This window comes from Poecilia formosa, unplaced genomic scaffold, assembly GCF_000485575.1.
Source record: "Poecilia formosa unplaced genomic scaffold, Poecilia_formosa-5.1.2 Scaffold131, whole genome shotgun sequence".
Lineage (NCBI taxonomy): Eukaryota > Metazoa > Chordata > Actinopteri > Cyprinodontiformes > Poeciliidae > Poecilia > Poecilia formosa.
This window is the reverse complement of record NW_006800070.1, coordinates 790,544-815,047: the sequence shown is the minus strand read 5'-3', so window position 1 is coordinate 815,047 and position 24,504 is coordinate 790,544. Positions and strand designations below refer to the sequence as shown.

At 40.1% G+C, this 24,504-nt stretch overlaps 2 protein-coding genes across 9 annotated transcripts in view; both read right to left on the bottom strand.

Moving 5' to 3' along the window:
- Positions 1–54: 54 nt before the first annotated feature.
- Positions 55–7,213, bottom strand: LOC103144797 (cyclin-dependent kinase-like 1). Its single transcript, XM_016676242.1, has 5 exons — positions 6,970–7,213; positions 6,014–6,255; positions 5,099–5,220; positions 590–662; positions 55–198 (listed from the first exon to the last, which is right to left on the bottom strand). The coding sequence occupies exons 2-5, from the start codon at positions 6,179–6,181 to the stop codon at positions 70–72; spliced, it is 492 nt and encodes a 163-aa protein (XP_016531728.1). The 5' UTR covers positions 6,182–6,255; positions 6,970–7,213; the 3' UTR covers positions 55–69.
- Positions 7,214–8,910: 1,697 nt separating this feature from the next.
- The window catches only part of map4k5 (mitogen-activated protein kinase kinase kinase kinase 5), a 36,452-nt gene continuing 20,858 nt past the window's right edge, over positions 8,911–24,504 (bottom strand). For 2 of the 8 annotated variants that reach the window (XM_016676301.1, XM_016676305.1), the window contains 22 exons: positions 23,763–23,824; positions 23,217–23,284; positions 22,821–22,859; positions 21,870–21,914; positions 21,737–21,779; positions 21,425–21,635; positions 21,282–21,305; positions 21,085–21,164; positions 19,439–19,480; positions 19,110–19,194; positions 18,955–19,034; positions 17,683–17,743; positions 17,107–17,109; positions 16,782–16,896; positions 16,607–16,665; positions 16,344–16,447; positions 15,915–16,089; positions 14,945–15,013; positions 14,746–14,838; positions 14,381–14,451; positions 12,169–12,224; positions 8,911–9,917 (listed from right to left, as the gene is read on the bottom strand). In XM_016676301.1, coding sequence (XP_016531787.1) covers positions 9,830–9,917; positions 12,169–12,224; positions 14,381–14,451; positions 14,746–14,838; positions 14,945–15,013; positions 15,915–16,089; positions 16,344–16,447; positions 16,607–16,665; positions 16,782–16,896; positions 17,107–17,109; positions 17,683–17,743; positions 18,955–19,034; positions 19,110–19,194; positions 19,439–19,480; positions 21,085–21,164; positions 21,282–21,305; positions 21,425–21,635; positions 21,737–21,779; positions 21,870–21,914; positions 22,821–22,859; positions 23,217–23,284; positions 23,763–23,824 — 1,673 coding nt within the window. In that variant the 3' untranslated portion in view covers positions 8,911–9,829. The remainder of the gene's footprint in view (positions 9,918–12,168; positions 12,225–14,380; positions 14,452–14,745; positions 14,839–14,944; positions 15,014–15,914; positions 16,090–16,343; positions 16,448–16,606; positions 16,666–16,781; positions 16,897–17,106; positions 17,110–17,682; positions 17,744–18,954; positions 19,035–19,109; positions 19,195–19,438; positions 19,481–21,084; positions 21,165–21,281; positions 21,306–21,424; positions 21,636–21,736; positions 21,780–21,869; positions 21,915–22,820; positions 22,860–23,216; positions 23,285–23,762; positions 23,825–24,504) is intronic. The other 6 variants (XM_016676304.1, XM_007561853.2, XM_016676302.1 and 3 more) reach the window with 5 other exon arrangements.

The window sequence follows — 24,504 nt, the reverse complement described above, 5'->3', positions numbered from 1 at the left end:
GTTGCAGATCGACATAAAAGTTTGTTGAACCACCACTAAGTGGCAGCATCAACAATTTACCAGCTGTGGCTAAAAATAAAATGAAATAAAATAAAATAAAAACTCACTGAGAATCCTGGCAAAGCCGAAGTCACAGAGTTTGATGACTTGGTGTTTGGTGATGAGGATGTTCTCCGGCTTCACGTCTCTGTGAATACACTGCAACGACGCAAACAGCAGCGGCGTCACTACACGATCTTTAAAAAAAAAACACAAAACTGCTTCCAGTTGTAATTCTGATTTACAACCTAAAGATACACCGCAGGGAATAAAGGAGCTGGGAGAGAGAAATGTCTGAGGTGCTTTCTGGGCTTTATGGGCCCCCGCCATGACGGGGGCCCACGCAGCGCTCGTTGTGTCTAGGCAATCCGTTTAACTGCTGCTCAGCCAAGGGGAAGGAATCCTGGCTTTAAAAAAAGGAGCCATAAAGCAGAAGAGCAGAGGCGGAGAGGAGAGGACAGAGGAATTTGGAAAAACAAGCCGAGGGAAAAAAAAAAAAGCTTTGACAGGCCGGAGGACGAGCTGAAGAAAACACGGAGCGCTCACTCACGTTCTGCTTGTGGCAGAAGTTGACGGCTTGGAGAGTCTGCCAGGTTATGCTCTTGACCAGGTGCTCCGGGATGCTGTGGAGAATCAGCACGGAAACGAACGTCAGATCAGCCCTCTTGACGAGATGTTCACGTTTTCCAGAAAGTGTGCATCCTGAGAGATCTGACTTCTACAGCTGCTAGGAAACTAATTATTAAAATCAAATGGGAACATGTGGTAAATGAAGCCCTGCATGAACCTTTTCACATTTTGTCACGTTACAATCACCAGCCTGAGTGTTTCCAAAAAATAAAAATAAATGGCAACATATAAAAAGTGAAAAAATGGCAAAAAAAAAAGAAGTCTGAAAAGTGTGGCATACATTTGAATTCAATCTCCTTCACTCAGTGGTCTGTAGAATCACCTTCAGGTGCAACTTCAGCTGTAGGTTTTTTAGGGTACATCTTTAAGCCTCGCAGAAATTCTTTGCTGGATTCAGCTCTGGACTTTGACTGAGCCATTCTGACACATAAACAGGTTTTCTAAGTTCAGGACTGACCTGCATTTAGTGACATCCCTCTTTACTAACTGCAACTGGCTTCTCAATTCCTGCTGAAGAACATGAAATCATTTCAGCACGACGGTGCCACCACAGTGTCTGATCACGGGGACGGTGTGTGTTAGCGTTTTTGTTTTTGGCTCATCTTGTGTTTTGTGGAGCAAGAAAGTCCAATTCAAAATAGAGGAGCGTTGTTGTCATTACGCTTCAAGTGTTGGGAAAATCCAACTCTGCTGGGATGGCTTTCTGTTATTTATTTCCTTTGTGTTTTTCAGAAATATTGTTTAAACAAGAACATCTGCAATTTTATTTCAAAATATGTAGCTTAGTCAAAATACACATTTTCGTTCTTCTGGACAAGCTGTTAAAAATAGACGTGGTAACAATTTATTTGTAGGGGTCTGCATAAGACTGACATAAGACCTGTTATGAACATGAAGGAGTCTTTATGAATGTTTATGACTGTTGTCATGAAGCGTCATTCGGTAAACAATGAGACTTTTAATGCAAATCTTAGTGCATTAAAAGTCTGCGGTCTCCCTCTGTTTTCCCCCCTCCAGTGAACAACGGATCTCCTGTTTCCACAGAGGGCCCTGATGCTCAGCGCCGAGCCTTTGTTGGCTCAGGAGTCGCCATCGATCACCGTTGCCGTGGAAATGGCTAATTCGAGCCTTCGGGTGTGTCGATCAATTATATTCTCTGCCCCTCCTCTCTCTCTCTCTCTCTCTCTCTCTCTCTCTCTCCATCTCGTCGTCTCGTGTTTTGTGTAAATGGGTGGCAGCAGAGGGGAGGAAGGAGGCGGCCCGGACGCTCCCTGCTAATAGGAGACACTAAAAGAGCATCGATGTCAGCATGCCGGGGAGGACCGGGCCCGTCTCCGTGGAGACGGGAGCACCGCTCATCAAAACAGGGCAGGGTGGACGCTGACATATTATTAGTGATAGAAACCACAAAGTTTGCAGATAACTTTGTTTTAGTTTCATTTTTGGTGTCGAGTTGCGACTCATTGCATTTACATCCAGTTCAGGACTGCATGGCAACGAACACGTGAACTTTGAACTCCTGCAGTTTCCTTTTCTATGCCTTGATCAGGAGTTCAGTCAACTTTCAATGCAACTTTTAGAGCAACTTTGCATTAAAAGTGTCATTATTTAGTTCATTAATACAAAATAAACAAGGATATAAACGGTGACATGTATAAAACTAAAGAGAATAAATATTACTCAAGTACAGTGCAGTAAAACTATTCTTATAAGTACCTTTTCTCCCAAAAAGTTACACAAGTAAATGTAACCAGCAGAAGGCAGACTTCCTAGACCTCTGTGACCTCACAGACCTCTGTGACCTCACAGACCTATGTGACGTCATAAGCATATGTGACGGCACTTGCCTCTGTGACGTGTCTATGTGACATCACGTCTTTATGACATCATGTATATGCGACGTCACGCGCTTTTGTGACGTCACAGACATATGTGACGTCATAAGCCTATGTGACGTCACATGCCTCTGTGACATCACTTCTTTATGACATCATGTATATGTGACGTCACGCGCTTTTGTGACCTCACAGACCTCTGTGACTTCCAAGTCACAGAGGCCTATGAGGTCACAGAGTCACATGACGCCGGCCCCGCCCCCTAGCGGAAATGGAACTGTCCTCCGACAACCCAGCTGTTACTATGGGAGACGTAACGGACCTCAATGAGTTACCTGAGACATTTTTGTGTCATTTTGCCTTATAAACAAACACTGAGGAAAAGATGGCGGGCAAGAAAATTCTGTAACTAGTCCTACATCAGGTCTGTAAGGTTATTAGCGGGAAATAACGGAGAAATCAACGATAAATCCCGAGAGGGAAAAAAAAAAAAGTCAGATTTGATGTGAGTGTGAACGCTGTGGGATGCACTTTGCACGTACAAAATGGGTGAGTAATGACTTAAATAATACCGGTTTGTGGAAAATATGCCTTCATGAAGATGTTTAGAAATAAACGGTAGCATGAGACGATGTTTGAATGCCAATGTAGCAGTTAGCGCAGTCTGTTTTCATGCTGCCAGAGCTACCGTTGGAATCTACACGCATAAAATCCAGCATAACTACCTTCACTTATTGATCTGGAAATGATTAGATGTTTAGCATCGCTTTAGTTTAACTGAGTTGTGTTTATTTGACGCTTAGCCGTGAGTTGTTAGCAGCGAGCCGTGAGTCGTTAGCACGTCGCTATCAGTAAGTGCGTTATGTTAGAAAATGCGATGTTTATTACCTGTTACCTTCACGGTGTTTACTAACGTGGTAGTTCCCCTCCATCCGTTTCATTCAACTGGACGTGAGGTGGACTGCAATCTACGATCCATTTCTTGCGTTATTCCAGACTCATTTTTGATTTTGGAAATGTAATCAATTGTATTCCGCCCTCTACACTTCCTGGGTAACGGCTGTGAGGATTGCATATTCCCCACTGACAACTGATTATCCGTGATTATCTATTATTTTCCTCAACATCTCTGACTGCAGTGTTTCCTATGATAGATACTGTCAATAATGTCGTAGTACTTTACTTTGAACGCTGATTGATCAGTTGCTGACAAGTGCCCTGTAATGATTGGGAGATGATTGCTCTAAGTCAGCATGGGGGCGGAGCTGGCCTAAAGTGACCCAATTCCGATTTATTTATTTATTTATTTTTGACGTAATGCAACCTGTATCTGATATTTTCAGGACAGTCTGAACAGCACAGGTCGAATTCTTTTGGAATGCGACCCGGGCCATCCGATATGTATCCGATTCAAATCGTTTGCAGTTCAGACTGCAGAACACATGCAGGTCGTATTTATTTGGAAGTGTGAACGGCCATGGCAAAAAAAAAAAAAAAAAAAAAATCCAACTTGATAAAAAAAAAACATCGGAATTGGGTCACTTCAGGATGCAGCAATAGTCACAAGTCACAGAGGTCACAGGCCTCTGTGACATCACAGTCACAGAGGCCTATAACTTCTTAGGAGAGGTGGGATCAAGTCAGTGTTTTGCAAGTCTCAAATCTTTATCCTCAAGTCCCGAGTCAAGTCTCAAGTAAAGACGAGTTAAGTCCCACATCTGAAACTTGGAATTTCATGTCTTTTCAAGTCTTTTCTTTTAAACAATGTTACAATTATATGCTAAATGTAAATAATAGACCACATGTTCTTTTTTAAATCTATATTCATCCCGGTAACACTTCAGTTGAAGGGGTGTGCGTAAGACTGACATGACACAGTCATAAACATGACATAACACCTGTCATGAACATAAAGAAGTCTTTATGAATGTTTATGACAGTTTTCATGAAGTGTCATTCGGTAAATAATGACAATGCAAAGTTGCTCTAAAAGTTGCATTGAAAGTCCATTAAAAGTGCCAACTTTGCATGATTTTGTAAATTGATAATTTAATGCAAAGTTGGCACTTTTAATGGACCTTTCAGAGCAACTTTGCATTAAAAGTGTCATTATTTACCGAATGACACTTCATGAAAACTGTCAAACATTCATAAAGACTTCTTTATGTTCATGACAGATGTTATGTCATGTTTATGACGGTGTCATGTCAGTCTTATGCACACCCCTTCAAATAAAGAGTTACCCCATTTGGTAATAAGAATAATTTCAAAACAGAAAAACTATGTAGACATGCAAAGACAAAACCCAAACGACTGGCAGCTGTGATGGGGGGTTTCTACTGAGGGATGCTGAATTTTTAATAATCCAACAATTCTGTCATTTGCATTTGTGAAACTAAATACTGAAACCCATTTACCACAAATTTGTGGTTCTCTGTGTTGCTTTAGGACATAAAATACAGAGAAGTTTAAGATTGCAGAGAGATAAATGTTAAAAGGGGGACGAACGAACACTTTCCCAGAGCACGGCATGAAATCAGTCAAATGAACAAACCACAGTGAACTCATGAACTTTGATGAGGAGACACACCCACCCGGTCGGGTGGCGGTCCAGCTCGTTGAGGACGGTGTGGTCGCAGTACTCGAACACCAGGTGAAGCTTCCGCTTTCGTCTGAACACTTCGATCAGATTCACCAGGTTGTTGTGCTTCAGTTGCTGAACAGACAGAGCACAGGACACCGACGTTTCAATCAGGAGAAAACTGGACGCCCCGGCTGACAGCGGCGTCTGCGCTCATCCGACAGCAAACGGGAGTGCATAAACATGCCGTTGCCCCTGACAACCTGCCCTATTTATGAGATCCTGGTGTCCGGGGGACCACCAAAGCCCCCCCACCCACCACCCACCCTCCGCATGACTAATTAAAACGCTGATGAATGCACAAACCTGTCTTTTGTTCGCTGCAAAGCAGACATGATTGTTTTCACGATAGAGTTCAGTTTGTATTGTTGAGGGACTTGGATGATTTTTGACTCCATAAAAATAATATTTATCAGGTAAATTAAAGCTAGATCTGTTGCAATGAGCAATAAATCAATTCATGGCATGATCGATTAAAACAAACTAAATAACTTCCTTTTACACGATTAATCGTTTCTGCTCTCTCTCTAACAAAAACCTCAGTCTGCTGCTTTGGTCTCAACAAGCCTTTATTTTGAAGGACAAGTTTGCTTACAGAGACTTCATAATTCATTTTATGTGTTGTTTTGTTGATTTATTTTGGATATTTAAAAAATATCAGTGAGAAATTAAAGGTTTATTGGCCTTTGAGAATGTGCGTTATTACGCCATTACAAGTATATTACTCGAAAATCGTCTCAAAACAACAATATTATTTTTTACCGCAATAATTTCTGGGACAATTTATCATCCAGCGAAATTAGTTAACCTTTTTTACTTATTTATTTTTTGCCGTATTCAGGTCGCTTGTGATGCAGACTGTTTTCACCTTGAGCATCCTGATCTCCCTCAGCGCGATCTTTTTGATGATGGGGTCGTCCTCAGACTCCACGAACTTCTTGATGGCGACGATCTGCCCGGTGTCCCTGTTTCTGCACTTGAAGACGACGCCGTACGACCCCTCGCCGATCTTCCCCATCTTCTCGTACTTCTCCATCCTCGGCCGAAGTTAGGCAAACACACACGCACACACACACTTTGCATGCAGGGAGGCGGGAGCTCCCTCTGCAGCTGGAAAACAAGAGGGAGAGGTTTGGCACTCGGAGGGAAAACAGAGAGCGAGAGTGAGAGTAACCTGAGAACACCGGCTGCTTTTGTAGCATTAAAGCACAATCACCAAACAGAACTAAGTTTTTTACTTTTATGAACACTTTTGCATCTCTGCATCACACACACACACACACGCACAGGTTAACATGCAAAACGGAGCTGATTGGACAAAATATTTTTTTTTGTTTTTTTTTTTTTTTTAGATCCATCACTGAGCAAAAAGCTCGGCTGCCTGTTACCTAACAGCGTGTTAAGGCTTCTCTGTAGAGACCTAAATGCTCAAGATAACCTTTTAAACTCCCGGTGAAAGATAGAGATCCGGAGAACATTATACCGTTTCTCCTAACAGTTGGATTGCATAAGGAAACATTTGCAATGCAAAGTGTGTCGGGTTATTTCCCTTGGGGGTGCAGAGAAAGAAACCAGAGTGAAGCAGCAATCAAAACAATGCACTTCAAATGAGAAAATAGGACGGTTTTAAAAAAGAAAGGAAAAAAGATGCAAATATCTACTTTTTTTTCTACATTTGTAAAAAAAAAAAGAAAAAGCTATTTAATATAGGATGGGAAAGTATAACCACACAGAATATTAGGGAAAAAATGCATTAATTTCTGTGGCAATATCAACAGGAAATGTTTACTCCCCCCCACCCCGCCAAATTAAAGCAACACTTACCGGTTTGCAGATGTTTATTCAGGTTCCTCTGCTTCCCCCCGTAAGCAGCCTGGTGGACGGACAACCGCAGATCAACTATCCCACAGCTGCCACAGGGGGATGTATTTAAGGCCGCAAGTCAGAAATAATTTACTCCTCTTCCAGTCGAGCTTTTCAAAATAAAACACCATCCCCCACGTGTTTCTCTGGAGCGCTGAGCTCGATAAGCAGCAGCAGGTGATGAATGACGGGGCTGGGCTCCCTGAAGCTTTGTTTGTCATAAACCATCTGGGGAATGTTAAAACAATGAACTAGATGTTCATTTTGTTTTTAGTGGAAAGCTAATTCAGGAGGTGAATTAGCTTTAAACAGGAGGTGACGCAACAATGTAACATTTTGTATCTGAACCTTGTTAATACGCATTGATTGGAGCTTGGCAATGCTTTGTCAAAAAGAGACAGCCTTTTTATTTAAAAAAAAAATTACATAGAAAAAAATATTTTACTCCATACTGATCATTTGATTTTCAAAGACGATAAAAGAGTGACCCCCCCCCGACCCCACTGAGGGACAAGGGTGTTCAGAAAATGGATGGATGGATGGATGGATAAAAGAGTGAGAGGTTAACGTGTAACCTCTGACTTACTCGTCCAAAAAAAGCCCCAAAAAACAATTACATATTGTAAAAAACCTTAAAAAAGAGAAAAAACATGCATCACTCTCTGAACTACAGTTTGCAAGCCTACAGAGTGTTAAGCTGCTAATTCCAGGTTTAAATTGTTCAGACAGCCACACCGACCTGCCATCATCAATATTCGTATAAATACATTTACATTTATATTACCTGAATGACTTCGAGCTTCGCGTTGCGCTCCAGAAAAACTACAAATATCGAGACCAATATGAACGGCTCAATAAACGTAAAAACAGCCACGAATGAACGCGTCCGTAAAGTTGCGCAAGTAAACGCCATTATAATCATTAATATTAAGACAAACGTCACAAATCTGTGGATTCATCCGAGTTGTGGAGCCGCAGGAGGATTGATGTGCGCTGCGCTCTGACAGCAAACACAGGGCCGTAACGCAGAACCTGGAGGCTGGGGCACGGAGGGGGGTAAAAGACATTTTAACGAAAAGTAAATAACCTTTGAGCATGCATTGAATATATTTTTCATTAAGGCCACATTTCTGTATTAAAGGTTGGCTGCCATCCAGTGGGAGCATGCTCCTCCTGTCTGTAATATTTTACTTTGTATGCCCTGTATCTTATTTTTCTGTGTTTTTTAAATCCCTTCACTATGGACATTTTATGTCTGGAGTAAAGATGAAGAAAGAAAGAAGAAAGTATATTCTATATAGTATATATGTATGTATTTTCACTTTCTTTGAAGACCTAAACTTCATCTTAATGTGAACACTTATTTAAAAAAAAATACACTGAATGAAAGAGCTAGAAAAGGTCAACTCTGCGTTCCTGCCTGGTTAACAAGCTGGCGCCTCTCCTGCTGCTCAGCTTTTATTCTGAAGGTGCCATCAGCCGACTTCTGGTTCACTCTCACCAGTGACTACTTTTGACACATTTATGGCTCTTCAAGCCAAGTTGCTGTGGCAACAGAGGACTCCACCTACTGAGACAGGGGAATAAAAAGCTTTTCCACACCTGAGATCATCACATTCATTAATATATTTCACTCCAAGTAACAAAAACTCCCAATTACAGTATATTAATTTAGTGATGGTCAGAGTTTTCATGTTTACTTCTAAGGTGAGGAGTGACATCATCCATCTGGTGACGGACAGGAAAACGCATCACACTGGGACCAATTAGTCAGAGAAGAGACGACCTAGAAAAGGGGAAATGATGTAAACAAATACTCACTTGTTTTCTCTCTTCCCAGAGGAATCTCCAGCGTTTCCACTCCTCCGATCTCCCGTCACAATAAGAAAACCAACAACTGGCTTTACCATGTTAAAAGCTTTTTTTTATTACAAAAAGTACATATTAAACATTTTGCGAAGGGAATGCAGAGATGTTAATAAAACCAAGCACTGTCCCTCAGTTTGTCATTTTGTTTTAAATAAAAAAATGTACAAAAGTGCTTAAATGGTGCAAGTAAAGAGAAGTAAAAGGTCTATAAAAGAAGAGAGTGAAGGAAAAAAAAACATGTACATTTTATCCAAGTTCTAAAAATGCAGCAGAGCAGGAGATGCAACTACATTACACATCAGATAAAAAGTAACCCACAGCTAATCAGGAACTGATCACTAGGTAGTTAATCCTGATCCGGCATAAAACTCCAACAGTCCGGAAACCCGACATTCCCAATGAGTGAAGATGAGGTTAATAAATATTGCTTAAATAACCCACAAGGCTCCAGGGTTTCTATAAAAGTGATCCGTTAGCTCTGACTGTAAAATCTCCTCCTGAGCCTCCTGGTGTCTGTCACTAGCTATGATTATGTGTGACAAGTTAAAAAGACAAAATAAAAATGATTTCATCTCCCACTGTTTCTAATACAATCGCAACGTGTGAATTTTTAAATGGCACTTTCCGTCAGTAAAACTTTCAGACAGCTTGTTCACAGTGCTAGAGGAAACTGTCGGGTACGGTAAAGTTCGGTTTACGTCTTTCCAGCTCGGAGCGGTTTTCCCACGATGTTTGCGTTGAGACGTGCTTTACGGTGAACGTCCCTGATGGTGTTAAGGCTACGCATGAATCCACACTGAAGAGGCTCCTCTTGCACTGACCAGCGGTTTATTGTCAACAAAATCTCCCCGGTTGTTCTCCGTTTCCCTTTGAAAAGGTCCAAATCTCCCAAAAACTGTGGAACGTTATTCGCTTTTTTCTAAGATTGACCCTTTGTCCAGTCGGGGGGGAATCAGTAACTGTTCTCGTGACCTGCTAAAATGTAAAGGTTGCTCAGAGCCGACGGGTTGTCGGTCGGCCGGCTCTCCAGAACCACCACCCTGATGGAGACACAGGCAGAGAGAAATGGAGAAGAAAGTGTTAAAGCTAACTATGAACATTTCATCTAAGTGCAGCTACAACAATCAGTGGAACAAAAACCAACCAGTTTAACCAAACAAAACACACTGATCTGTTCAGCATGCTAAAACTGTTGCAGGCTAATTTTTCTACTCCTATGATTAGCCTGTTTAGCATAGCACAGCTTAGCAGTGTATGACTATTTTGAGCGCCGTAATGCTAACGCTATTCAACTTAAATTGAAAAATATCGAAACTTTATATGCTACAAATTGCAAAGAATTTCTCTCCTTTATGAAGAGTTTTTTGTGCAGTAGTCTGAGACTACTTTTATTTCATTATTATTAAACATCAAATACATCAACCTACTAGTGGGACTAGCATGGAAATTAGCCACTTGGTTATAATCTCATGTATTTTCATGTAAATGTTCATCAATACATAATGTCCCTCTTTAAAACAGTGAACATGATAAAAGACAAAACTATATTTTAAATGGTGTTATGTTAGTTTTGAAGGTAAGGTAATTTTATTTCTATAGCATTTTCAGCAAAGGAAAAACAAAACAAAGCAAAAGAAGAAAAAAATAGATTTGACAACTATACCTGCATGTCAAAGCTATATATAAGAAATCAATATGAAAATTCTGATCAATGCATCTCTGCTAATATGAACCGCCTTGATTGATCTTAATGTTTGCTAACCTGCAGTAGTTGTAATATAATTTGACTTAAAACAATTTAGTGACTAGATAGTTTCATCTCGTTTCCTCTCTTGTCCCTCAAGCTTCCACTCTGCAACAGGAAGGACACAAATGTTGTGTTTCCATCCTCCTGAGACGAGCAGCTGGCCAATCAACTAAGGGAAACACTAGAAACTAATCTGTCCAAAACATCTCAAATCACCAAATATCAAAATTCTCTTTACTTTACAAAATAAACAAACCTACAAACAAGGTGCAAAAATTATAGACAGACGAAAAAAAAAAAAAGCCTTCTGATAATCAAAGTGCTCTGCCAGCTTGACACTAGACATGTAGGACGTGGCGAGTGTATCACTCTGTCAGTGTACAGACAACAGTCATGCATGTTAAGCAACAGTATGATGTCAGATCAGGATGGGGGTCACTGCGCCGTCAGATACAATCTGTCTCGTGGTGACAGGAGAGCAGCTTACTGCAGCCTATACTGTCCGTTCCATTAGATGAAATTACAGAGCCGTGGAGACACAGAAACCAGGCTGGCAGTGCCCATGCGTCGGTGAATAAAACATGGGGGGGTTGGGCAGCGGACGGAAGACTTGCTCTGGTGCCACGGGCTTCGTTAGGCGCCAGCCGCAACCCCACGCCACTCCTTAGAGATCCACCTTCACCCAGTGCGATGGGGTGGAAACTAAATCATCTTGCTTAACTTCTAAGGTTCAGAACGTCTTTCACAAAAGTGACTTTGTTGCACAGTAATACTGAAAACCCATTTTCTCCCTCGAACCCGACTGTCGAATATGAAGCAATGATTTGCAGACTGATGAGGTCAGCAGTTGATTATTCAACTCGTTTACTTATTAAGCTGGGAACAGCTACTGCCTGATAACATCTGAGGATTAAGGTCACTGTTCCTGAAGCTACGGCTGGAGCAGATAAAAAGATATTTTGATACCAAGACAAAAAGGTCAACAGACCGTCAAACCTCGACTGCGCTTAAATACAATCGCCAAGCTACTCCGTTTTGTCAGCAGAACTGGTTTCGTCTTTACTCTGCCATCTTCCCTGCTAAGAGTAAAGTTGTTGTTTTATGATCGTGAGCCGTGTAAAACCGAGGAACTATCGAGGCAACAGGCCTGGTGCAGACGTGTGTAAATCATCTCAGAAAAAACTCAAATGTCAGGAAAATAGGGGGAAAAAAAAGCCAAATCTTTGTAGAGAAAGGCAATGAATATGAAGAGAGAGGCTAAATCACAAATCACAGAAGATAAACGGGAACTTTTTCTAGGTAGTGGAAACCAAAGAGACACAAGGGAAAGTTGGAGACTGGAGATGCTGAGTTGATGGAAATACTGAAACAAACAAAGTCTACCAAACAGTGAAAAAGGAGAAAAAAGGGAAAATTATCTTAAAACAATTCGCTAAAAATGTATCTTGACCATGTCAGGTAGATTTGTCCTAATCGGTTTTGTTTATTTGAATGTTAAACTACGTTCATGCACAGCTGCGTCAGCTGTAAATAATTGCGCTAACCTGTCGGATCCCAGGAGGCGGAAGACTCTGCTCGGATCAGAAATCTCCTGAGTCACCTGGAAATTAAACAAGACGGGATTTTTAATTGACAGTCTGACACACTGAAATAGAAACAGAAGTGGTATAAGTATATTAAAAAATAACCTTTAACTTCAAAGAGGCAAAGCTTTCGCATAGATGAGATAAAGTGTACTTAATGTGTAAATAAAAACACGTCTCTCCAAAATGCTCTGACTGAATTAAAATCAATAGAATCGGCAAAAATTTATAGCAGGGTTTCTTCTAAATAGTCTTTTTAAGGCTATTTAAGACCATCACAAATGAAATTTAAGACCTGCACGCACTACAACAGAAAACCTCATTTTATAGAGTAGTATTTGCCAATCTTTTTCCCCACATAACGCACACATTGGTGAAGACCAACGTCTTCCAGACAATGCCGATAAATGTACACTTTTACACATGGACGCAAAAAAGCTAGCTAGGTAAGGCTAAATTAGCAGCTAGCTAGCTTTAGTCTCAACCGTCTCATGTTACAAAACGTGAATTGAGGCTCAAATGTTTGATAGAAAAGTCCCACAAGATTAAATAGTTCTGCGATCTGTGATTAACGTATTTAAGGTCAACTTCCATTTAAAAAAATAAAAATAATGTAAGGTCTTAATTTTAGATTAATTGATTTAAGACTTAAGGATGCGTGGACACCCGGTATTAGAAAATGTCTAATAGGATGAGAAAAATATATTTCCTCAATCTGCCGAAACGTAAAAATGTGTAATGCCCCCTTAAAGCCATCATAAAATATAAATAGAGATGAGTAATTTAGCATAAAATAAGTGTTGGTTTTAGTTTGGTTATTGATAATTTTTCCACATTTTCATTTCCTACTTCACACCAAACCAACCTGGAGTGTTCGCTTCTTGACAGAGAAACGTTTCCTCCTGTCACTGTATGTTGAAGCCGAGTCTGTACTCAACAAGTGGATCAGACGCCACATGTTTAAGGAGAGTTGGTCTTTTTTTTTTAACCATTTGTTTACCAAGAATGGGTGCCACCAACTGCAAAGTGCAGAGTAAAAAACACAAGAAGCCTTTCAAAAGTCTCAGTTGCTGACATGTCATGAATACTTGTTGACAAATGTGAGATAGTGGATGGGCGACACCTGCGAGGTGTAAACCCTTGGCCCGCGGAGAGACCTGATCTGTTTAAGTCTCAAACGACTACAAGGTCTTGGGTGTTCAGAGGAGCATCCACCCGAGACCAGCATGGGTCGCCAGGCCTGAACCCCCCCACCCCGCTGGCCTCCTTTAATGTCTTATGAGAAGAATCATAACGAGACAAAGGCTGAATTATTTAGTGCAGCTCCCTGTTGTGTGACAGGTTGTGTTTATGAGCGAACATGAATTTTACATGGCTGCTGACGTTTTTAAAATCCTTGCTATGGGAGAACCGTAGAGTTGGGCCGGGCGGACACTTAGAAAAGACCTTTTAGTTTCAGCTGACTGCTCCAGGGCCAGCTCCGACGCAGGCGGCGCTCCTGCGGGTGGCCCCTGCCGCCGGATCCGCTTTCATCAAAACGACGCTTCACCTCCCTGTGATCTCTTGAACTTTTATTGTGCGGTTTTGCTTGACTCGTGATCGGGTTCACAATGAAGCCCTCCGTGAAAAGGAGAGCAAATTCATTACTTCGGCTGGACACAAAGACACTTTGTCCGGCTCCACCTGAGAGCAAGTGGCTGGGGATCGACGACGGCAAGTTTGAACGCAGAAACGAACGAGACCCGAAGAGATGTTTGTTCGTTTTTCCAGCGATTGGGACATAATTCAGAAATAAAATGTTGACTAATGCTAGTTTTAGGTTCCTAATAGAGCCGGGCATTAAATTGATTTTTCTTGTTCACCAACGCCCTCCGAAGGTTTTCATCCTACCATCTGGCAACGATTTTTTTGGACTTTGAATTCAGGTCAACTCACAGAAATAAAAACCAGGTTTTGAAAATATTTTCATTTGTCACCTGTAACATCATTTTAAGAAAAGAAAGCTAAAAACTGGTTTGGTAAGAAAAAAAATTCGTAGTTCCTAATATAATTAGTAAATGGAGTGGGGGAAAAAGAAGATAAACTAGTGAAGACTAAAGCAACCATGCCAAATCTGCTTTTTACTGTTTCTTAAAAGGTTTCACCCAGCTTTAGTGGTTTTATTGTGTCTTACCTCATTGGACTTGAAGCTCTTTCCCTGCATGCCATGCTTCCAGAAGGCCAGCACGCTGTCATGAAGGCACACTGCAATAAACGAGCACGAGTTGCCTCACAAACAGACATAACTCCAGGAAGCCAAAGAGACACAGGAGACATGACAAAACCCAACAAAACCACCCAAAAAGGGTTTCAACTAAAATTTTAAAGGGAACCAACAGAACCAACCAAAACCCAACAAAACCACCCAAAAAGGGTTTCAACTAAAATTTTAAAGGTCCAAGAAAAACAGCAGCACATATTTCTAACCAACCTCAACATTCAATATGGCCGCCACATTTGAATGGTTCCCACTGATGTGAAGGTAGACTGAGATCTTACCGACAGCGCCGATGCAGAAGTCAAAGCTGAGCTCAGAAGCCAGTTTCTTGTTGGACTTCAGTTTGCCCTGAAGATTGACGATCTTTACATTTTCTAGGAAAAGGATTTTAGAAACCTGTTGTCACATTTGTACATATGAATCCAATCTTTGGGGGGGAAAATGGTAAAGGAAGTAGCTATAAAATGTAAGGCTACTCACTGTCTAAGCACACCAGCACAGTGTCTCTCTCCAGCTGTGTGACATGGATCGCATCCACTTGCTGATCAGCTGAAAAGGCAAAACGGGAGAGTAAATAAAAGTCAAGTTTTAGTTTGTTTGGTTTATTAGTTGATTTCAAACAGTTAGAAAGTAAAAAACAAAAATAAAAATTATGTAATAGACATAGAGCAGGGTGATCTTTTCATACCAGGTCTGATTTTAATACATTTTTTTCTTATTTTATAAAAAAAAAAAAAAAAAAAAAAAAAAGAAATCACAAATGACAGAAACCATCATTTTCAAAAGATGGTTTTTATTTCAATAGCCTCTTTTGTGGGATGTATGATGAGTGTTATGGTCAGGCTATGAGAATTTTTGTTTAATTACGAGACTATAGGGATAATATTAGTAGAATACAGATGCAATTTTACCAGAATATATTAAAATTAAGAGAAAATTTTCATTTTTATGAGGGAACGAAAGCTTCTAGAATGATAAAAAAAAATCAGAAATGATTGTAAAACTTGTATCAAAGTGTAACTTCACACGATGCTCAACGTTCCTCATTTTTATTTTTGTCGTTTTGGAGTCGTCATAAAATTACAACCTTATTCTGGTGACAATGAAGCCTGCAGCTATAATCTTGTAATATATATATATATATATATATATATATATATATATATATGTATAAATCCAGATTTTCCAAAAAAATAATTTATTGCCCAGTCCAAAGTAGAGAATAATGAAATAAATAGAAATGTAACACTATTTACAGTGTACTAAACATTTTAATATCTGAAAAGTTGTGGAAATCGCATCTCAGCAGAACACAGTAAATTTCAACAAACACCGATTTAAACAACTGTAGAGAACAACTGTAGAGAAATTGTGCGTGTTAAGCCAAACACACTGTCACACTAAAAATCTAGATATAAAACGATGAGGACAAACCAAACATCTGACTTACTAGTTGCCTCTGTGAACCAGGAGGAACAAGAGTTCAGGTTGATGGTCTCGAAGTGGACCACCTGGCCCTGCTCTGTGCCCTGGCTGATGGCGACACACACCAGTGGATACTCCTGCTCTGGGACCACCAGCATCTCAAACACCTTGAGCGGACTGGGAACGGGGAACTCAAAGTGCTACGTCACAGAAAAACAAACAAACAAACAAAAGAAAACAAACAAACACAGAGTCGGACTCGGGGTTAGTTTGGCGATTTCAGGTTCTTAGAAATCCTTCCGACATTTAGCAGATGAAGAATCGGTCGAGTTGAGCCTCGATACAAAGTCCTATGATAAATATTTACACCTGCTCACGTGACTGAAATAATAAAAAATTATTGTTATTTTTAAGTGTAAGTGAAAGTGAAAGACGTCTTAAGACAATAACTGACCTTGATGAGCATAAACCTCTGCATGGGCTCGTACCACTGCAGAAGGACGATGCCAGACTGAAGAGCTCCACACAAGTACTTGTGGCCTGTATACGGGTTTCTCACTGTAACATTGAACGAAAGACGGTATTATGGAGACCTTTTCATAGGACCTTACATAAACAAAATACTTTTCAATGTCAGAAATGCAGAGAGTTGTTTGGAAATGGTTGTAATCTATAGAAACACCACGACTGATGAGTTGGTAAGAAACAGCGACTCACCAATGCAGCATTTGTGACAGCCTTTTGTGTCAGGGATCTTGGTCGTCAGGGCGAAGCGCCTGAGAAGAAAAACCGTTCAACATTGCGGTGAGCAAAAGTTTCAGGAGGTCAGGTGACAAAAACAATATGAAGATGAGGGAAGTGGGAACGCTTGACATTTCCAGTTCCATCTCACCTGGGCAGAATCTTGTCTGGGAAGCGGTGCGTCTGAAACTGAGCTGCCAGGCCGGGCTTCTTCAGCTGCTCAAACAGCCCGATCAGATTGTGAGAGTACAGCTGGAACGATCTTCCTACAACACACACACAAAAATCCACCTGTTATCTTCACAGCAAAAGCAAATGCCAAACATGTCAAGAAGTAAACAAACTTTTACTTCAAACATGAATTACTCATCATCCTAACAAGCTGCTTTACACATAAAGAAGGTTAGACGTGAACAGAGGGCAAAAACAGCAGTGTTGATGATGTTGATGATGATGATGACGTGAAGCATGATTACCTTCTGATGAAGCCAGTTAGTAGAATATCAAATCAAGCCAGGCGATAGGAGGATGGACAGAGTCCAAGGGAAGAGGAGAAGAGAACAGAGGTTAAGTATACCCAGGCGCAAACTGCTAAAGGTAAAACCGCAAGTAGACCCAACGCTGTGTAATCTCATCCTCGGCTGTTAAACCGAGCAAAGGATCGGCTCTTAGGAAAGACAGTTTGGTTTCAAATGAAAGCTCATTTAAGGTTTCTCATCAAACATGGCGCACCTACCCTAAAAAAAACAAAACAAAACAAGCTAGACTTGGTTGCACCGATAGGGTGAGATTGTAAACGAATAACAAAAAGCGCTTAAACACATTTACTGTTCACAAAAACAACAGTGTGGCAGGATGTGAGTCACCTCTGTGTTACTGTGCTACAGCAGCTGGAACAGTGACCCTGACGGCGAACGGCAGGAACAGATATCTTAAGGCTGCGCAAACGGAGTGACTGTGGTGCCTTCAGGTGCAGCCAGATAATGCGGGACAAAGACGCAGACGGTTTTAACAGAGGGCAGGGAAGTAGGAGAGACGGGTTCTCTGCTTACCGGACAAAGACATCAGGTTGTTGTTGATGACATACAGCCATGTACACTTCCTCGGGAAGAGCTAGCAAAAAAAAACAAAAAACAAAAAAAAAAACAGATGAGTGTGAAGAGTGCAGAGTTTAGCTCTAAAGGAGAGGAGGAGGAAGAAATTCTCACTAGAACAGAACAATTACAGCATAGAAATTTATGATACACAATGTTTAATCCATCACCCACAATGTAAAGAGTAAAACTTAAAACCTTTAAAAAACATTAGGGAACGTGGGGAAGCAGCCAAACTTTGATGGAGAGGCAGAGAGCCACAGTTTTATTAATTAATAGACATTATGATTAACGACTATCTGTATTTAGCCACAAAATAATAATAATAATAAGACCTTCATTGAAATCAGGTAAAAGGATCTGGTCAGGTAGCGGCACTGTTTACAAATAGCATTTACATTCAACCTGAGAAACCGATTAGTTTTAAAAGCATCAGAGCATAAATAACAAAAAATAAGGCCTGGAGGAAAAACACCACAGACATATGGAAGAAGATATTCTGCTATTTAGAGACCAAAATGGAAGATTCTGGCAAAAAAAATAAATAAATACAAACACTAAGGTAAAAACAAAATGCTCACAGTGTAAAAATGGTGGCAGAATATTTGTTTACAGCATGGATACGAAACCTGGTGACAAAACACGAGCTGATCTGGATTCAGATTTTCATTCATAAAAATAAAATAAAAAAAATGCATCTCCTAAAAACTGTCGTTTGTTGTCATGACAAAACAGGGTGTGAATACTTTTACAGGTTTTACAGTAGAATTAAAGTTAATTCTTTACTGCAACATATTTGAACTTGTCAACATTGGATATAATTTTTTTAAGGAAATAAAAAAATAAACATGTTTACATGTGATTACATGGTCAAGTTAAACCCCTGAGCTGGAACAGAAAAACATCTCGTCTCAGAGGATCGTCTCCAGGTCGGGTTTCCATCTCCTTCTTCCAGATACTTGTTTTGAACAGAGTCATCTGGAAACATTTAGGTCCTAATCGCACACTCTGCTACTTCCCAATTCATGGAAATCACATCAGCACAGTTTTACATCCTGCTAAACAGAGCCATCAAATAATGCAAAGCAAAAAAATACAACAACTTAGCAGAAGTTTGTTTGGGTAAACAATGAATAATCGCTACTAACAGTACAGTGTCAAAACAGAGAAGTTAACAGGAAACTAATTTATTAAAAACTGAATGAAAGGCATCTCAGAGTTGGATTTTACCTGCTCCATTGTTGCTTCATGCAGCTCATTAAGATTCAGCGTGTAGATGCCGTCCTCTGTTCCAAAGATGAGGTACTGATCTAAAACAAGAACAACGAAGTTTAGCTGAAGCATAAAACTCCTGAAATCAGCAGAATGTGCTGCGTCGCATTTACCTTTGGTGTCTGGGTGAATCCACGATGTGGCGCAGTTGATTTTCAACGGGCAGCCATCGAACACTTTGGAGAAACAGGCTCCCATCTGCAACAGAAAACCGTCCGGCTCAAAACAGGCGGCATCTGTTGCAGCGCAGGGCCAAAATGTCAGCGAGGAATTAACGAGCCAGAGTGGAGCCGAACCACAAGGCAGAAAGCTATTCGGACCCCAAATATCTACAGAATGTGCAGCAGCAATCCCAACGAGAGTTTAATAACAGCGTCCGCAAAAAAAAAGGCCAGAACGGCTGAGCGGAGACGGTGAGGGACAATGAAGATGATTGACTCACCAGTACTTTGGGAGTGGGTGGCAGACCGTTTATGGCTGGTTTCTAAGGAGGAGCAGAGAAAACGAGAACAATGAGATAACAAAACTGCTGGGGACCCAAAGTCAAGGCGAGTCTGAGCCGTAATTTAGCTCTGGTCTCAGCGAATGAGCCGTTAAATGAACAATGTGAATAGTTTTGAAGCACGACCAGCGGGAACTAAATGTGAGGCACTGGATCTGTTTTTTTTAAAAACAAAAAACACATAGGAACTTTAAGTGCAAGCACCCGGACAACAGGGCTGATAAAATGTTGAATTTTTGTGACTCTCTGAATAATTTGTCCTATGACATTCAACTGAAAAGGGACAAATCTGTAAATAGTAAAAAATACAAATAAACCTGGAATAGCATGCTTAGGTAATTTCCACATGTCGTTAAATGAATACTTTTCATTTATTTTTGGGTTTTGGTCTTCGTTTTGGTTCTCATCTGCCAACAATTATAAATGTGATGAAGCAGAAATTGAGTTCATCTGGATTAGGACTCATGTTCTTGACATTTGCATCCTTAAGCTGTACAAGTTGAGAGGCTAAAAGGGAAGGTATCAGTCAGGAGAAGAGCACAAAAATCCACAGTTGTATAAATACATAAACGCACCATACCACAGTCAAGACGGTTACTAATAATTGGAGAAAATATGTCAAAGTGACATTACAATAACTAAAAAAATAATCTCCAAGATTAATGAGCCTGAAACCTGAACCTGCCAACAACAGAAGGAGCTGCAGGACTATTTACCATCCAGTGGTTCTGTTCTACAGGGAACCTCCTGCACAAGTCCAGACGAAGAGAAAATGGCTGCAAACCAGAAACCTGTTTTTCAAATTAAAGTGTTGGGTTTAGAGTACACTGTGCCTCCAACAGGAACATCTCCAAAACTTAGAAAATCATGAAAAAGCTCAAATGTTTTGTTCAACATTTCATAAAGTTCAACTCATCCATTTTATTGATTTAACACACAAAGTGAAATATATTAAGCTTTTATTTATTGTCACTCTGATGATTATGGCTTACAGATAACAAAAACCCAACATTTCTCAGAAAATTAAACTGCTACCAAACATCAACAGAGATGCTTCTGGAAAGTATGTGATCGTTTCTATGCACTCAGTTCTTGGTTTTGGCTCTTTTTGCATGAATTACTGCATTACTGCGATGTGGCGTGGAGGAGATCAACCTGTGGTTCTGCTGCGGTTAGTGGAAACCCAGGTTGCTATAGCAACAGCCTACAGGCAATTGGGGTTGTTGGGCCTGTTGCAATTTATCCTTCCACTAAACTTTCTATAAACGTGGTTGGATGCATCACCCTGAACAACCAGCTTGTCCCCTCCTCCTGTCAGCATCGACTGTCCCTCTGAGCCACACTGAGACCATTTAGAGGCTCAGAAAACCAGTACAAGTGTTTCAGCTCAATAGCTGATTTGGGTCCATGAGTTTTCAATAATTAACTTTTTCACAATATTTTTAATATATTCTGAGAAACTAAGTTTTCACTTTCAGAAATTAGTGTTAGAACCAACGCAATGAATATGGTCTTTAGTCATAAAACTACAGATCAGAGCTAAAACGCTGTGATGAACTATTCCTCAAAAGTATCTTTCAACTCACAGGGAAGTCCTTTTTCTCCTTCCGGTGCTGTGGTGTTGGTGAAGGACCATCTCCGTTCACACTTCCATCTGAATCATAATCTGTCACATAACGAAGCAAGTTAACCGAGGGTTTGACAGGAAGTTGTCGGTCATCATCAATAAGCAAAATAACGTGTAATTCCTACAATCACAGCACGTCGTACCAGACTACCTCACCTTTAGATTCACATTTAATTGGAGCTTGTGAAAATAGAGAAAGTTTGAATTTAGAGACTAAAATAATTCAAGAATACCAGTGGTAAAGGTTCAAAAAACAAAAACAAAAGAGCAGCGCAAAATGCAAGTCATCCAAGACTCACCAGCATCAGAGGAGTGAGATAAGCCGCCAGGGCTGCTGACACTCGCCGACAGGAAGTCGGACGACGAATGCTCCGCCCTGTTGCTCTGTTCGGGCGTGCTCTGTCTGCGGGCGGCCTGGCTGGGGCCGTTCTCCGAGTTCGGGAGCCGACGAACTGTCAGCGACCTCTCTTCGTTCAGTCCTAGCTCCTCCGACGGGCTGCTTATTCGTGGCTGAGGAAACAAACAAACAAACAAACAAACAAACTCCAGTAAAACTTTTGAGTCTTTTTCACAGTAGAAACAGGAGAACGACAGAAGAAACACCGCCTTACCTTCGGGGGCAGAGGAGGAGGTACGCCTGGTTTAAGTGTTGACCTGAAATAGATTTTTGGACAAAAAGATACTCAACAAGGAAATTTATGTTTTCCTCATGAACGTATGCAAACATTTATGCACATCACTTACAGCTCAACTTCTTCAAAGGCATCTTCCAGATGGGCGATGTGTCCACTGTGGATGATGGATAAAAAGAATCAGAGTGAAGTGGGAAACTCTACAGGCTCTGACTGAACGCACTTCTCCTAAATCTATTCTTTACACAAAAGGGAGAAGAAAAAAAGAGCTACATTATAACTTATCCTCGATTTAAAGACGATAATCCCAATTTCGAATAAATTAAAAAAAGATTTATTCGAGATTGTCCAGAAAAAGTGTTTCTACCACTTAAACCTTTTCAGTGGGTTGTCATTTTATGTGATGCATCAAGAGAAACTATCAGGTAATATAATATGTACATATTTTTAGATTTTCCAAATATTCAAAAGATGATACTAACATTTCACAAGTGTGAGTGGCTAAATCAAAAGGACTTGATTCACAAACTGAAAATAAATAAAAACTTCGATAGACCCTGCTTGAGGGAGATGCATGATTTTTCATTTTTATTATATTGTCTTAATTCTGAATTTGCCTCCATTGAGTAAAAAAATAATAATAATAAAGCAACAGACCACCTGGGTGTGACTTATCAATATGAACCAAATGTATACATCTGAAGAGGAATGAATATAAACTAACTCTTTCAGATTTCAATTTATAAATTTTAAAACAGCTTAATTGCCCTGTGACTTTCCAAAGATGTGAAACTTTGTGTAACTCTTGAAGTTTGTAGGTGCAACATGACAAAACGCGAAAAAGTTTAAGGATGTGAGAACTTTAGCAAGACGCCGTAACCCTGAACTAACAGCAAACTCGCATATCGACACAGCATCACGCGCTCTACCGTCACATCAACACATGCTACAAAAATGAAAGTGGTGGGAGTTGATCGGATAAGGCAAATGCAAAGAAAAACAGGGAAGTGACAGAGCAAAGCATGAAGTGGCTAGTGTAAGGTGGGACAGCTGTTAGTGTTACCGTTGAAACAATTCATCCTCAACGCTTTTGAGAAGGCTCCTTTGAAGGACGACGGTGAGAGACAGGCAGAAAGAGGACAGAGAAAAGTGGAGGGGAAATAAACAAAAAGTCAAAGTACACAACAAGTGAGAAGGGCTTAAAAGACTGACGCAACATCCTGAGCTCCAGACAGGGAGAGTGATAACCATCAGCATTAAACCACAGTGACTAAAGCAGGTTAGTGCTACAAAAACCCGACAAATTAGTAGAGAAGAGATGCAGCAGGAAATCAATCATGCGTTTGATCCGTTACTGCGCATTAGTCTCAAAAGGTGCATTATATCATGAAAGCCGGGTAGCGAGAGAGGCGGAGCGTAAATACGAGCAGTTCCCATGACAACAGTTTCCATAGAGTACCTGGTTGTTATTCCTCCATCTGCAAAAGGGCTCCATGGGGAAGGGAAGTCATTATCTTTATTCACATCCTGCAGAGAGGCAACCATGCATTCAGACAGGACTCTGCTTTCAAAATGCATACAGTTAATGCCAAAATTATTCATACCGCTTAATGGTTTAGAGTTAAAGTAATATTAATTATGCCAACTTGTTTATTCTGACTACAAGTAATGAGTGGAAACATACAAAAACATGTAAAAAGCCGTTTTTCAGCAGTCATAAGAAGAACTTTACTGCCTTGTTGCCAACAAAAACAAACTGACACATTTTGTTGTTTAATTTTAGATAAAATCTTTTTTTCCCCCCAATTTTTTTTTTTTGCTTTTTAAACAATATTTTTGGGAGATGCCTGTAATTTCTAATCTTCCTGGCTGTATTAATAAGCTAATTTTGTTAGGGGTATGAAGAAGTTTTGGCTTAACTTTATGTTTACAAAAGAATCACCAAGTAATATTTTTTTTAAAACATAAAAAATATTGATTTCAACTAGCAAACCATATTTATTACCATTTCAGAATGAGCTTCAGTTTCCTTTGGGAGAAGAGGCGCCTGAAATTGGACCTTGTCAACTGCGAATGGAAAAACATCGACTTCAGTTGGTTTTCCTTTTTCTCACCTTTAACACTAGAGGGCATCAATACTCAAGACACCCAGATATTGACAACAAGTCTCCAGTGTGTTGCTACCAGGTGCTTTGATAAACACCACAGAGAACATAATGAACAAAAAAGAAAAACCGCAGGCAGAAACAGATCGAAATACGTTTGAACTGCTGCTGGTGATTCAAGGAGCAGCTGTGTGGACTAAAGCTTTAGTTTCTAGTTTCTAGAGCAAAGTTCTCAGTAAATTTGAACTAAGACAAAACTAACTTGGATGAAACTTTTGCAGCAAAATATCTTTTTAAGGAACTAATTCCTTAAAATTGAAGTAGAAGTTCCACTGGCAGATTATTTTACTTTTAATAGGATTATTTCCCAAAAAGAGAAATAATCTGCCAGTGGAAGTAGTACTTTTTTTTAATCAATATTAAGGAATTACTGACTTAAAACAAGCTCCTCTATCTTGATTAAATGTTTTTTGTAAGTTAGTTTTGTCTTATTTCAAGATATCTGAACTAGAAACTGCACCAAAAAAAAAATACTTGAAAAGACTTTATGTTTTTGCAGTGAGTTTGGAGTCTAAAAACAAAGAGGATTTGTTCATATTGGAAATGTTGAAACAGTAAAAAAAACAACTATTGAAAGAAATC

Excerpts from the sequence above, each read along its gene's own strand:
- LOC103144797 (XM_016676242.1), bottom strand. The coding sequence starts at position 6,181 with ATGGAGAAGTACGAGAAGATGGGGAAGATCGGCGAGGGGTCGTACGGC. Across the intron at positions 5,221-6,013 it reads GGGAGATCAGGATGCTCAAG|CAACTGAAGCACAACAACCT; the intron begins GTGAAAACAGTC and ends CTGTCTGTTCAG. Across the intron at positions 199-589 it reads ACTTCTGCCACAAGCAGAAC|TGTATTCACAGAGACGTGAA; the intron begins GTGAGTGAGCGC and ends GCGTCGTTGCAG.